This window comes from Callorhinchus milii, unplaced genomic scaffold (genome assembly GCF_018977255.1).
Source record: "Callorhinchus milii isolate IMCB2004 unplaced genomic scaffold, IMCB_Cmil_1.0 Scaffold715, whole genome shotgun sequence".
In the NCBI taxonomy this organism is placed as follows: domain Eukaryota; kingdom Metazoa; phylum Chordata; class Chondrichthyes; order Chimaeriformes; family Callorhinchidae; genus Callorhinchus; species Callorhinchus milii.
In genome coordinates, this window is record NW_024705456.1 from 16,350 (window position 1) to 30,174 (window position 13,825).

The 13,825-nt window shown below is 46.3% G+C and overlaps 1 protein-coding gene across 1 annotated transcript; it reads left to right on the forward strand.

Moving 5' to 3' along the window:
* Positions 1 to 2,743: 2,743 nt before the first annotated feature.
* On the forward strand, positions 2,744 to 12,951 carry LOC103173416 (deleted in malignant brain tumors 1 protein-like). The gene is made up of 5 exons (XM_042346401.1): positions 2,744 to 3,068; positions 4,364 to 4,615; positions 5,978 to 6,292; positions 8,939 to 9,223; positions 12,505 to 12,951. The coding sequence occupies exons 1-5, from the start codon at positions 2,756 to 2,758 to the stop codon at positions 12,639 to 12,641; spliced, it is 1,302 nt and encodes a 433-aa protein (XP_042202335.1). The 5' UTR covers positions 2,744 to 2,755; the 3' UTR covers positions 12,642 to 12,951.
* Positions 12,952 to 13,825: the final 874 nt, after the last annotated feature.

Here is a 13,825-nt window from a genome sequence, read left to right on the forward strand (position 1 = left end):
GGATGGCAGTGTCTGCAAACTCCTGGGTTCCCAAAAAATCTTTGTGCATTGATACTTTTTACTGTGACAGTTTTTACATCTTTGTCGCTCTCCCGCACCAGCCCACCCACTCCCGGGTCAACACGTTGTGGATTCAAGCTCCGCATGCAGACAGACTCTCACTCGCAGTGACACACACACATCCTCCCACAACACATTGCTATTTAGTCGGTTGTCGCAGTGTATAATTTGGCTGCTTACACAATATGCTGTCATTCAATCCTTGTGGAGTCCTGTAGCTCAGTGGTTAGAGCACTCGCTTTGCAAGTGAGAGATCTGAGTTCAATTCCAGGCAGGGCGAAACCTTGGGCAAGTTTCCTTACTCCACACGCCTAATAATAATCCCTCCAAAAAAAAAACCAAAACAATAATAAAAATGGGTCATTTTCAATCTACGACTGTTTGTGGGACATTGCTGTGCGCAATTGGCTGCCGCGTTCGCCCACAAATATACAGTCAATTCACTTTACAGTGTGTTCAGTGAAGCGCTTTGGGACGTCCTCCTGACGTGAAAAGCGCTATATCAAATGCAAGGCTTATTATTATTATTATTGTGAAATCTTGGGAATCATGGGTGGTGGGCGGGGTGGGGGGATGGCGGTGGGGATTCTCAGAGGTCATATCAAATACGAGGCTTAATAATTGGGATCTTTCTGCCGGCGTATGAACAAGGCAGGGCTGGGAAGTTCCTCACGAATGGTACCACGAATGGAGGATTGTGCGATTGTGGAGGTGCTGTGCATCGGGGGATCTGTACGTATGGAGTGTTGTTGACTGTGTGGGGGAGCTGTGCATTGGCTGGGGGTTGCTGTTTGCTGGCGATGTCTGTGCCTTGGGTTAATGTGCGCTGAGGTGGAGTTGCCTCTCGTCTAAGGCTTGGGGTCTCCGCCATGTTTGGTGTGTTTGTGGCCTGGCGAACTGTGGTGGGAACCGGGACGGGGGTTGTTGTTGGTGCTTTGGGTGTTGGCTGAGGTTGTGCTCTGTTGAGAGTAGCTGCGCCGAGGGTGAAGCTATCCATGGTGTATCATCTGGATTCTGGGTACTTTGCCTTGAATGGGGGCTGTACTGCGCCTGCGATGGCGATCTCAGGATGGAGGAGGCATAGCCTGTATGCGGATGACCAGGGTGTGGAAGCTTGGCCCAGGGGTGAGCTACAACAACAGCAACGACATCATTACTCTTTAGGTCGGGAGGGAGTCTCAAAGGGCTGAACAGTCAGCAGTCGAAGATTGGACATGGGGCAGGGGTGGTGTAGCGGTGAGAGAAGGTAGAGAGATGGGAGTGAGCCCAACGGCAGATAGGAATAAATGTTCTTTAGACCGGCCTTGAAGGAGGCAAGGGAACAAACGAGGTAAAGGGAAAGTGGTGTGGAGTTCCAGAGTGTGGGAGCAGAAAGGCTGAAAACCCGGCCGTCGATGCAAGGGCGGGTCTGGCGGAAGACATGGAACAGGCCGGAGCCCGCTCAACGGAGGGAGCGGGCAGTTTGTTAGGGAGTCAGCAGGTCAGAGAGGTATGAGTGAGCATGGCCATGGATGGCCTTCAAGGTGAGGACGTGCATCTTGAGCTCGATTCTCTGGGGGATGGAGAGTCAGTGGAGTCGGGCGAGGGCGGCAGAAATGAGATCACGGAGCCTGAGAGTACACGAGCTGCCGAAATTTGGATGATCTGCAGCTTGTGATGGGAAGAGTTGTTAACGCCGATAAGGAGGGAGATCTGAGGTAGCTGGACATCTGGGGTGGAGCTGAACAATGAATTGAGGCGCTTTGCCTGGATGGGGTAAGCCTGAGGGGTGAGTGGGCGTTGTCAGGCCCTGGTTGATGGGCTGTGCCCTGGGGCTGGCTGGTCTCTGGTGTAAGGCAGAGTTATATCTGGGTTCTGTTGTGTGTGTTGCTGAATTGTAGTCACAAACCTGAGCTACCAATAAACGAGTAATGCGACAATGTTTGTGTCTATGTATGTATCTTTGTATCCGCCGATAACTAAACAATCACTTCTTCGAAGCGCTTCACTGTTCGTGAATAGGCTGTATATTTGGTAAGCGAAAAGTGGCAGCCAATCGCGCACAGCGCTGTCTTATAAATAGTCGTAGAATGATTGACCAGATTACTATTTATAATTTGAGAAGATTGTTATCTCCGGAAAAGAGGCCTCCCAATTGAGAAACGGGTTCGTACTGACTGCTATTTAAACGTAGGCAACTGGGGTGAGGAAAGTTGCCTAACATTTCGCCCTGCCCGTGAAACTAAATATTAAATATAATAATCTAACATAAGTATAATAATCTAAAATAAAGAAAAATAGCTCAATGTAATTATACTAATCTAGTGTAGTCTATTATAATATAAATGATAATATAATAATATAAATTATAATAATCTAATATAAAGTTTAATAATATAAAGTATAGGATGGAATATAAATTATAATAACACTAGTTTTGTTCGCAAATTAGCTGCAACAGTTCGAGTTAGTAGTGTAGTAAACTGTTGCTGTTAATGTGAAACACGAGTTGTGGACGGAATGTCGCCAGCAGTGAGTGCAACCATTATGATTATGATTTTTGTTGTGTTGTTTACCCCCAGACACACTCCGACTGTGACAGGCTCTCGTTGCATGTACATTGTATTGTATTTATTGTATTATCCTGGAAGTCAAACAGGAAACAGACAATTAATACTGTGGGTGATGTTTTACAGAGAGTGGGAGTCTGCGGCTGATGAATGGCAGCAGCCCGTGCGCCGGGAGAGTGGAGGTTTACCACAGAGAACAATGGGGCACAGTGGATGGCACTGACTACAAAGATGATCTGTCCTGGGATATGAAGGCCGCGGCTGTGGTGTGTAATGAGTTGGGCTGTGGAGGGGCGCTGTCAGCATCAGGAGACGCCCAATTTGGGAGGGGCTCAGGCTACATTGTGACATATGGTGTTCACTGCAGAGGGAGTGAGTCTACTCTGAGGGAGTGTCACTCGGGGAACTGGAGTCACTATTCACTGTCACACTCCTTTGATGCCGGTGTCATCTGCTTAGGTAAACAATTCATTCTCTTATGATTATCAGTTCTCATATTTTCGGGTGTGACCACATTGGGTTCGATACAGTGGGCTGCGTGTTACAGGCTACTGAGCACCAGTTGGATGAGGGAGGTGGGTTTGTGGGGAGAGATGAGAACAGGGCGATCAATACAGAAGAGTGAGAAGAGGTGGTAGTGGAGCAAATTGTGGGTGAGCAAATTTGGGTGAACACAAGACGGGGGTGGAGCAGGGAGTGAAAACGGTGATTGGGTAAGAACTTTGGGGTTTACCACAAACGGATGAGCGCACAGTCATGTGCAAGAACAGGACGATGAGCAACGTGGGTGGGCGGGAGAGCAAAGGGTGTGCGATCGCTTGCAGCAGCACAGACTGGGGTTAAAAGCGGGTTGTAAGCTTAGGGGGCTATGAGCAAGGGAATCAGTTGAAAAGAGAGAAGGGTGAGAGCAAGGATTAAGCACACGGCGCGGAGAGCAGAAGTGGTTTCAACGCATTGCTGAAGAACATATTTGAGATTGGGCACAAGTGAGTTGACCAAAGGTTGGGGAGAGTACAAAGATGTTGAGCACAGTTTGTGGAGAGCTCAAGTGTGGTTGAGCACAGCGAGACAATTGAGAATTTGGTGAGTGGGGGTGACCACAGAGGGTGAGTTCAGTGGAGGGTCAGCACAAAGAGCAGTGTACACAATGGGGATTAGTACGTGTGGGTGTTTGAGCACTGGGAGGGGTGAGCACACGAGAAGTGAACACAGTGGAGCTGAGCACAGGGTTGAAAGTACTTTGGTTTGAGCGCGAGGGTTCAGCACAGGGGGTGAGCAAAAGGTGAGAAGCACGGTGGCGGGGCGTTAAACGTAGGATGAGCCCAGAGTTTGCGTAGAATACAAGGAGGGGGGTTAGAACAGCGATGTTGAGCACAGGAGATCAACAAAAGGGGGTTGAGCAGAGGCAGGGAAAGCGAAGCGGGTGTTAAGCACAAGGGGTGTGTGACCACAGGCGAGCGACTGTGGGGTGATGAGCATAGAAGGCTGGTGAGCACAGTCGTGTGGGAAAGCACGGGGGAGTGAGCAGGTGCGGTGGGTAAGTGCAGTTTGGTTGAGAACAAGGTGCTGGGTGAGCACGGGTGGCGGGTGAGCATGGCCGATGGTGGGGGTGTGGGGGTGTCCGTGGTGGTGGTGGGGGTATTATGCACACCTCTTCCAACCCAGTGTCAAACGACCTCAAATTGAGCTAATTGTATATACATTATACATTATATATTACAGTTGTGGATGTGCATAATGGATTGTATTTGCAGGAGGTAAACCACCCAGACTGGTGAATGGAGGCAGCCGCTGTGCGGGGAGATTAGAGCTGTACAGCAATGACACTTGGGCGACACTTTGTGGCGAGAACCTGAACACGGAAATTGCAGTACATATTTGCAAACTTTTGGGTTGTGGATTTGCTGTATCAGTCTTAGGTAACGCTCGCTTTGGAGAAGGATCGGGTCGTGTGGTTGGTCGGCCAGACTGCGGACACGGACAGGACATTGGCATAACCTGTTCAGGTATAGACCACAACCACAATAATGTACATTAACATAGCGTCGGAATGGGGGGGTTGAGTACAGGAATGTGAGTGGGAGCACAAGGGGGTGAGCGTTGGCATAGAGTGTGAGTGTCAGTACAGGGGAGTGAGCACGTGGGTGACTGTGAGCACAGCTCATTTGAGGGTGAGCAAATCGGGATTTCTGTGAGCACAAGATGGGACTGAGCACAGTGGTGAGCCCTGGGAGAACGATTCGCTGATTTATCTTGTACTGAACAGTAGAACAGATAAGATAGATGGCTGCGTGAAAATATTGTTTCAGTGTACAATATGTAGCTTGGGGCACAACGCGTTGTTACTATGAGGATGGTGGAAGGCAAATTGGATGAACCTCGGTCTTCTGTCGCCATCTGGCTACTCCATCTCACACTCACTCTCTCTCTCTCGGAAATGGCATGGCGATACTTTAGATAATATGTCTCTTTCTCACCCACTCTCTCGCGCTCTCGCTATCTCTCTCTCTCTCTCCTCTCGCTCTCTCTCTCTCCCTCCCAGACCAGATGGAAAAACGGCCGGTTAATGTGTCTACCGCTCACGAACTCGGTCTCACACAATTTCTCTCTCACACTCTCTTTCTCTCTCGCTCACAGATCAGATGTCTTTTTTTTTCCCTCTCCCCCTCTCTCTCTCCCTCTCTATCTCTGTCTCAAACTTGCAGACGTGATGGCTTGTTGATGTCTTTGTCTCGCACCATTCCCTCCTTCCCTCATTCCTGCTCTCTTTCTCTCTCTCTCTCTCTCTCTCCCTCTCTCAAACTCGTAGACTCCTCCTTCCGCAGGCTGCAGATAATCCAGAACTCTGCAGCACGTTTCTTCCCCGAAACAAACTCCGTGACCCCATCTCCCCGACACTCACCCGACTCCACTGGCTCCCTATCCCTCAGCGGAGCCGGCTCCAGCGCCTGGTCCTCACACACAAAGCTCTCCATGGCCACGACCCAGCCTGCTTCTGCAAACTCATAACCCTCTACCAACTAATGCATTGCATCCGCTCAGCCGGCTCCCGTCGCTTAAATGCTCCACCGTTGGCAGGAGAGCCTTCAGCCACTCTGACCCCAACCTCTGGAACTCCATTCCCCAAACACTCAGCATCGCTCACTCGTTAGCCTCCGTCCCGTCCTCCTTAAAACGCTCCTCTTCGAGCATGCCATCGCTCCTCCCCCCACAGCTTTCCAACCCTTCCGTTCCCCCCACTGACCCCAGATCAGGTCTGTAATTCTGTACAATGTCAAACGCCTTGGGACGTCCTGCCGACGTGAAAGGCTCTATGCAAATTTAACCTTCCTGCTGTTGTGGAATCTCTCTCTCTCTCTCTCGCACAGACCAGACTGAGTTACGGCTGGTGAATGGATCTCACTCCTGTTCGGGCCGGGTTGAGATGCTGTTTATGGGGCTGTGGGGCACAGTGTGTGACGATAATTGGGATTTGGCTGACGCTGATGTTGTTTGTTCGGAGCTGGGCTGTGGGCCGGTGATCGCTGCGGTGACCAGTGCGATGTTTGGAAAAGGAAAAGGTCAGATCTGGCTCGATGACGTGGCCTGTGTCGGTAATGAGTCCCACCTGTGGCGATGCCCCGCGAGAACCTTGAGCCAACACAACTGTAATCACGGCGAGGACGCAGGTGTGGTGTGTATGGGTAAGTAAATTCCTCCATCTCGTTCTCAACGTCTCTGTCTGTCTCGCCTTCACTTTATCTGTGTCTCTCAGACTTTCAATCTCCTTGCTTTCTCACGCTCTATCTCTTCTTCTCAATCTTTCTTCTGCTTTCTTTCTTTCTCCTGCATTCTTTCTTTGTTTGTTTCTTTGTTTGTTTCTTTGTTTGTTTCTTTCTTTGTTTCTTTCTTTGTTTATTTCTTTGTTTCTCTCAGTTTGTCTCTCTGTCTCTCTTTCTCTCTGTAGCTCACTGTCCTCCATCTGTCAATTCCTCACTCTCTCCATCCTATTTGTGCCAAAAAAACAAACAGACACTGCACTACACAGTGTATACTCTGAAGTTCATTGAGGCGTCTCGAACATGTGATGGGACGTTTTAATATATGTAAATATTCTCTCGCTCTTTCACACTCTCTATCTCTCTCTGTCTCTTTCTCTCTCGCCATTTCTCTGTCTCTCCGTATATAATCTTATAGAGTGGTGGAACAGCTTCGAGGGGCTGAATAGCTTAGAAAGTTTCCGAGTTTCCAGTATATATTTCAAAATCTCCATCACCCAATTTCACTATCTTTCCATGTGCTGCACGTCTGCTTCTCTCTATGCTATTTGCCCATCCTCTCCCCTTTTAGAATCTCTCCATCTCTCCGCCCACCAAACTCCATATCTCTGCATATATCTCTCTCTCTCTCAATCTCTCTTTCAATCTCTCGCTTTTTCTGACTCTCTCCATCTCACGTTTAAGTCAAATTTTCTCTCTTCCCCTCTCCCAAACTTTCTCTCCAGGAATTCGTTGAGTGTGAGCTCCTCTTTCGTGTCTCACACTCAGTCTATCTGTCAATCACCCAAGAACTCCATCCTTCACTATTACCCTCAGTCTGTCCCTCCGTCTCTATACCTCACTACATCTCCCTCCATCCATTCAATCTCTCGCCACCTAATCGTCTCCCTACATCTCAGTATATTTCATTCTTTACATCTCTCACTCTCTTCCTCTGTCCCTTTCACTTTCTCTCTACAATCCGCCGTCAGTTTGACACACACTCTCTCTCCATCCATCACACTACATACCTCCTTCCATCTTTCTTACACACGCTTCATCTGACTCTGTACCTTCGCTTGACCCTCTCACACGCATCCCCTCCATCTCCCTATAGTCATTCTACGCCTCCCTTCTCCTCTAGCACTCAATCTCTCGAACCATCCCTCTCATACACTCTCCATCCGTCAATCTGAAACACTTTGTACCACCCTGCAACTCTCTCACACTTTATATCCAACAACCCTTCTCTGTATCCGACTCCGTCGCTCTCACGCTTTCTCTCACAATCTATCATGCTCTACCACCCTGTGTACCTCTCACACTCATTCTGTCCATTTCCTTCAAACTCCCTCAGCCTCATTCACATTCCCTCTGTCACTCACTTTCATGCAGCCCTATTTCCCTCTCGCATTCGCTCCTTGCGTCTGCTAATCTCGACCTACCTTCGCACATCTCATAATCACTTTAGCTGTCCATCACTCTATAACAACAACAACAACAAGATTCCATTTATAAAGCGCCTTTCACGTCAGAAGGACGCCCCAAAGCGCTGCACAGTTGGGTCATGACCCGAGCAGGGGGGAAATGGTCAGGGGGAGGGAAGGGAGGGATAGAGGAGGGGGGAAATGGTCAGGGTGAGGGGAGGGAAGGGAGGGAGCGAGGAGCGGAAGAGAGTCGAGAGGGGAGCTGAAGGCACGGTCAAAGGGAAAGGTTTTGAGACAGGCCTTGAAGGAGGAAAGGGAGGAAGCAAGGCGAAGGCACTGGGGAATGGAGTTCCAGAGCCTCGGGGCTGAGAGGCTGAAGGCCCGACCACCGATGGTAGGGCGGTTGGGGCGGGGGACGTGGAGCTGACCGGAGCCAGAGGAACGGAGGGTACGGGCAGGTAGGTAGGGGGATAGTAGGTTGGAGAGGTAGGAGGGAGCAAGGCCGTGAATGGCCTTGTAGGTGAGGATGAGGATCTTGAAATCAATCCTCTGGGGGATGGGGAGCCAGTGGAGGCGAGTGAGGGTGGGAGTGATGCGGTCCCGAAGCCTATAACTATCCATAACTGCAGCTTTCACGAGCACACTCAGTCAAGCTGTCCGTGGATCCAAACGTCCTCTGTCAATTTTATACTCACACGCTCGATTCGTTTTTCTGGATCTCTCTTTACCGCGCTTGCACACCATCACACCTCCATTACCTCCCAAACACCAAGTTGCAGCTCACACCCTCTATTCCTCACTCACACCTTCTCAAACCCTCAATCCTTTTATCACACTTTCCCTCATGTGAAGGTCTAGACTTCCACTCGATTGTGGTTATAAACCTGTCTGAAGAGAACACAGATGTATCAGATTGAATTCCACTCATGCTTTCGCTGGTTGAAACTATATATTGCCCCAGTCCATGGCGAGCTTCGAAGTTGTTCCCCTGTCCTCTGTGAGGCAACGATTTGATGTTTCCCCTCAACCATTTCCCCAACACGTAGTCCTGACGCCTCCTACAGTCCATTGAAAAAGCAAATGGTCACTGTTACTGGGACCTCATCTCTGTATGTGCCACAAAGCGAGTGTCTGTGAGATTATTTTTATTGTGTTTTAATTCCAGATCGGCTCCGGAAACCCACCCTTTCTCTGAAACTAGATTCCCGGATGTTTGTGAGAGGAGAATTCGCTGAGATCTCATGTTCTGGGAATTATCCTGGCAGCAATTTCTCTTTATACAGAGACGGCGAGTTTATCACATCACATTCAACTCCAGGGAATACTACCATAGCAATATTCACCACATCGGAGATCAGTAGAGGTCATTACTGGTGTAAATATACCATACGCGTAGACGGCCGAGAGTTCGCATCACCAGAGAGTGACCGAGTGGGAATCACTTTGCGGGGTAAGAGCTCAGTAAAATCTCACACAATAACCTGTATCTGCTTCGACCATTTACAGCAGCTCCTGTTGTAAACACTTTTTGTAACATCGATCATATTTCCAAGTTACATTCGTCTGTCCTCTATGTATTTCATCTATATCTTCGCACCCTTGAGCCCCTCTCCGCCATTCTCGCCATTCTCTGTCCACTTTTTTTCCACCCATATCCCTAATCGTTCTCACACATATCGCCAAACACTTGCTCCCACACTGCACACCGTGTCTCTCCCCTCCCCGATTTCTCTCCTCGCACAACCACTCTCACACTCAGTCCTCCATTTTCCCTTCCACGCTCTCACCCCACCACTTTCTCTTCTTCCTCCCTTATCTCTCTGCTTCCGTCCACCAAACAATATCATGCCCCCACCGATATCCCCCCTTCTGTACTCGAGAGGCGGGACAATCTCGGCTCATCATTACCTGTGGGTGTTAACTACGAATCAATGAAAGCCAAACCCCAGACTGTGCATATAAATTGGAACTGATTTCGCTGTTAGTCAAGCTTTCCCAATGTTTGCGCACCTAGAATCAGTTAGGTATTTGCTTTGCATGGTTAACAGAAGCTGAGTGGTAAGATTTCCTCCCACATTGACTAATCTGCTCTTTCAGGTCCCACCGGTCAGCCACACTGTTCTGCAATCAGCAATGCTTTGGAATAATATGTACCCGCCTGGCTCGTTCAAGGAACCAATCGGTATTGATTTATTTCTGACATTCCAGCTGCATTTACCCCTCCTCCCACCGAGTGCAACATCACTTGTCATTTATTTGAGACCTAGCAAGCCCAGGTTTGAGCATCGCTGTTAGGGGAACTCAAAACAGACATATTATTATCTGTTTACATTATGTTGATTTCTTCAATCATGTATCGCAGAGAGTCGATGAAATTAATGCAGTTGATGTTGTACAGGTGCACTTTCAAAACACGTTTGATAAAGGGCCACATAATAGACAAGTAAGCAAAATTGACGCCCATGGGAACATGGATCTAAAATTATTCGGGAGACAGAATGTTGAAGTTAGCGGTGAAGGATTTTTATTCGTAGGTTGGAATGAGGTATTCACTTGTATCCCTCAGGGTCGCGATTGTGACCAAATCTATTTTGACCTAAATCGATGGCATGGAATTGGACATAAGGAGCAACCTTTTAATGTTTGCCGATGACACAAATCTTGTAAACGTTGGAAAAAGTGAGTAGGATGGTAGCTGACTGCAGGAGGTCAAAGACAGAATGACGAAATGGGCAGCCGCATGAAAGAAGCAATTTGGTGCATTGAAGTGTGAATTGATGCACTTTAGGTAGAGGATTGAGGAGAGATAACACACAATAAATGGTAGAGGCTTAAAAGGGGCGCAGAGTAGAGAGACTTGAAGTTTCAGATCATCCATTCCGTGAACGTGGCAGCATAGGTTGGAGATTTTTTTTAAGAAGCGTATGTGATACACGGCTTTACCAATAGGGGTGTAGAATAACAATATTAGTGAGATTATGCTGAACATTTGCAAATCTCTGGTTAGGACTTAGATGGAGTATTGTGTCCAAATCTGTGCACCACAGTTTAGGAAGTATGTCAGGGTCTTGGAGTGGGTGCAAAGGAGATTTATCAGAATGGTACTAGGATTGAGGGACTTCTCCTTTCTAAGCGTTCATTGATTTTCATGTTCCTGCTGTGAAGTAAGGACTTACACAAATGTTGTACTCTTAATCAAGATTTATTAATTCAGATTAATATTGATTATAAGTAATTAGAAGAAGATATCAACTTCTGGTTACGTATCCATATATACTGTGGTTCACAATGATTTAAATTTACCAAACTAAACGCTGCTATAGAGATAGAGGAGCAGTGTCCAATTACTCACTGGAATCGAAATATAAGTCCTGAAACTTGTATTGATATACAGTTTCACCCAAATGTATCCAGGTATTATTGTATGTTTAGTATTGTTTGAACCGCAAACTTCACCTTCCTTCGTTAGAAGCTGGAATATAGTTCACAACAACAAATCTAATTTCTTCCTTACACATTTTTCTTTCGAATCGGTCACCGTTTATACTGTTGATTAGGCGACGTTTCACCTATTATTTTTCTTGCAAGGCTCCTATGTAAAAACAAAAGCAACATAGCTGTCTCCAGCTGCAGACCAATTTTCCATGAGAAAATGACTGATAAGCAATGGAAAACGTTTGTTATTTATAAGAAGCCTTTTGTTTTCTCCTCATTGTGGAAAGATAAACTTCGAAGATCGTCACAACTAATTCCCCTCATAATGAGGATGACCATATGTCTCAAATATATGAACATCGCAAATATAATTTAAGGTATTTTTTAACACATTAGCTAAGGAAATCCTACACCTTGCAAGAGATATTTAAGATAGTCGACAAAAGAAGCAGAGGGGAGACGAGGAGAAATTTTTAAATTCAGAGATTTGTTATGGTATTGAATGCACTGCTTGAAAGTCTGGTGGAAACAAATTCGATAAAGGCTTCCAATATGGAATTAGGTAGTAACTTAAAAAGGAATACAAATTGTGGGTAGTGGGCCTAGCCGGTCGCACTTTCAAAGAGCTGGTACAGGCACGGTGGGATGAACGGCCTCCTTCTGGCTCAAGAATCTATGATTCAATAAAAAGAGGGCATTCGGCCATTGTGCTCCTAATAACCTGATCTCCTCCGTCCAATCTTCAAACTCGCCTCCTTGCGTTATCTATTTTAAATCTTAGTTGTTGATTTTGCTCTTTCAATGCTCCTATGGTCATCTTTTCCTTCCCGTCTCCCTTGCTTCTCAGCCAATGGGACACTGCGCAGCGCTTCATGACGCTGTCCTGTGCGAAAGTAATTATGTAAACGCAGGTATTTGTAATAGTCTTATGGATTAGGCGACCAGAAAATACATTCCATACTGCATTTAATTCGAACAATGGCCAAATGTCCATGTGCATTATTCGATATGAAGGCCTATGGAAAAACATAAAATGCCCAGCATAATTGAAAGCTATGGTGTCTATGCCGCTCTATAAAAGTAGAATGCTTTCATCCGTGTTTACCTGTCAACAAAACAAGCCTCATCACAGTGCTTTAGTGTATTTATTTGTCGCTATGGAACTTCTTTGAATAATCGAAGTAAGATGATGCGTTTCCCCTTCTGTCGGACACCCGGCTGACAAAATAAAATGCTGTCACTGGATTAATCAAGATTCAGTCATTGACCAGTGCTGTTTTTGTGTCTTTGTAACAGATTCCTGGTCTACACAGACGAAATTGAACGTTGCTTGCCTCACCATGACGATCGCATTGTCTCTAGTAATTCTTGTCCTGGTCCAGATAGAATGCAGACCAATAAAAATACACAGCTGTCAAGAAAAGGTTATATGAGAAACTTGCTGACATCTCCACTTATCTCCTCAAAACTCTCAGAATCCATTCCGTCTTCATCTTAAACTCTGCTTCAGGCCACAGCATTTTCTCTTGGTATAATTTACTACGTATTCCTTTGCCTAGCACACCTTGATCCACTCACTTTCCAGTTCTGTGTCTTTCTCTTTACCCTCCTTTGGGAGGTAAATTGGGCACGTTTAGGTCTGAGCGACAAAATGCACCTGACAATAGTAACAATTCCCTAATTTGATATTGAAGCTTTCTCATCAGGAAAACGTCTCAAGCACATTTCATGATGTATTGTCCAAGGAGTAGGTATTTTTGGAGTAAACGCGACAGCTATTCTGTGCACAGCAATGTCCCAGAATCAGCCTTCAAACAGCAAAAGCACAACACCACATGATTTACTTTGAAGGTGAACATACCTATATGATAAAATTACTGTGCTTTGGGTAAAAATTGAGCTGCTGTTTCTATGTGTTCATAAATTAGCACATCAACAGATATCAGCAGGTGATGAATTTCCGCTTGGAGGGTAAGGGAATGATTTGAGGTGTCAGAGGGCAATGAATGGAGACTTGCAATGAAAACAATATACAAATACATAGCGTACTTTACACCAGAAATATGCCTGAAAGTGTTGTATGCAACTGACGACACTTGGAGACAAAATCCTGTCCTCTTCCTCTTCTCTTTTGTGGATATCTTGTTTCCTCTTCCTTGAAACTTTAAAACTGTCCATTCCACATTGTTGTTTTCACATATCAAATAATAAACACATCATATGTTTCCTGTGATATAGAGACATTCGAATCAGGAGAATGTCCCAAAGCGCTTCACAGAATATACTGTTAAGTGCAGTGACTACGAATTTGTGGGTGATCGCAACAGCTAGTTTTCGCAGAGCAATGCCCACATGTGAAGATTTCCTTGTTTATTGAATGGAATGCGTGCTCTCTTCCTGTGAAACTTGCCGGTCAGTTGTGCTTGGCGTTACAATGGTACATAATAGGAATTTATATGTGCTTCTAATGCGTTTTGCCAATACGAAATATTTAGCTGTAATCATTTTAGTCATTTATATTCTGTTAGTCTGTTCATTGTGCTGTTTTAGTATGTATTTTACCTATACTGGAGGAGATCTAACATTTATATTTTATAGACTTGTTCAAATGAACGTC

Bases quoted from the DNA above. Each gene is read 5' to 3' on its own strand.
- LOC103173416 (XM_042346401.1), top strand. From the start codon at position 2,756: ATGAATGGCAGCAGCCCGTGCGCCGGGAGAGTGGAGGTTTACCACAGA. The intron at 3,069-4,363 runs GTAAACAATTCA...TTGTATTTGCAG, and splicing joins TGCCGGTGTCATCTGCTTAG to GAGGTAAACCACCCAGACTG. The intron at 6,293-8,938 runs GTAAGTAAATTC...TTTTAATTCCAG, and splicing joins CGCAGGTGTGGTGTGTATGG to ATCGGCTCCGGAAACCCACC.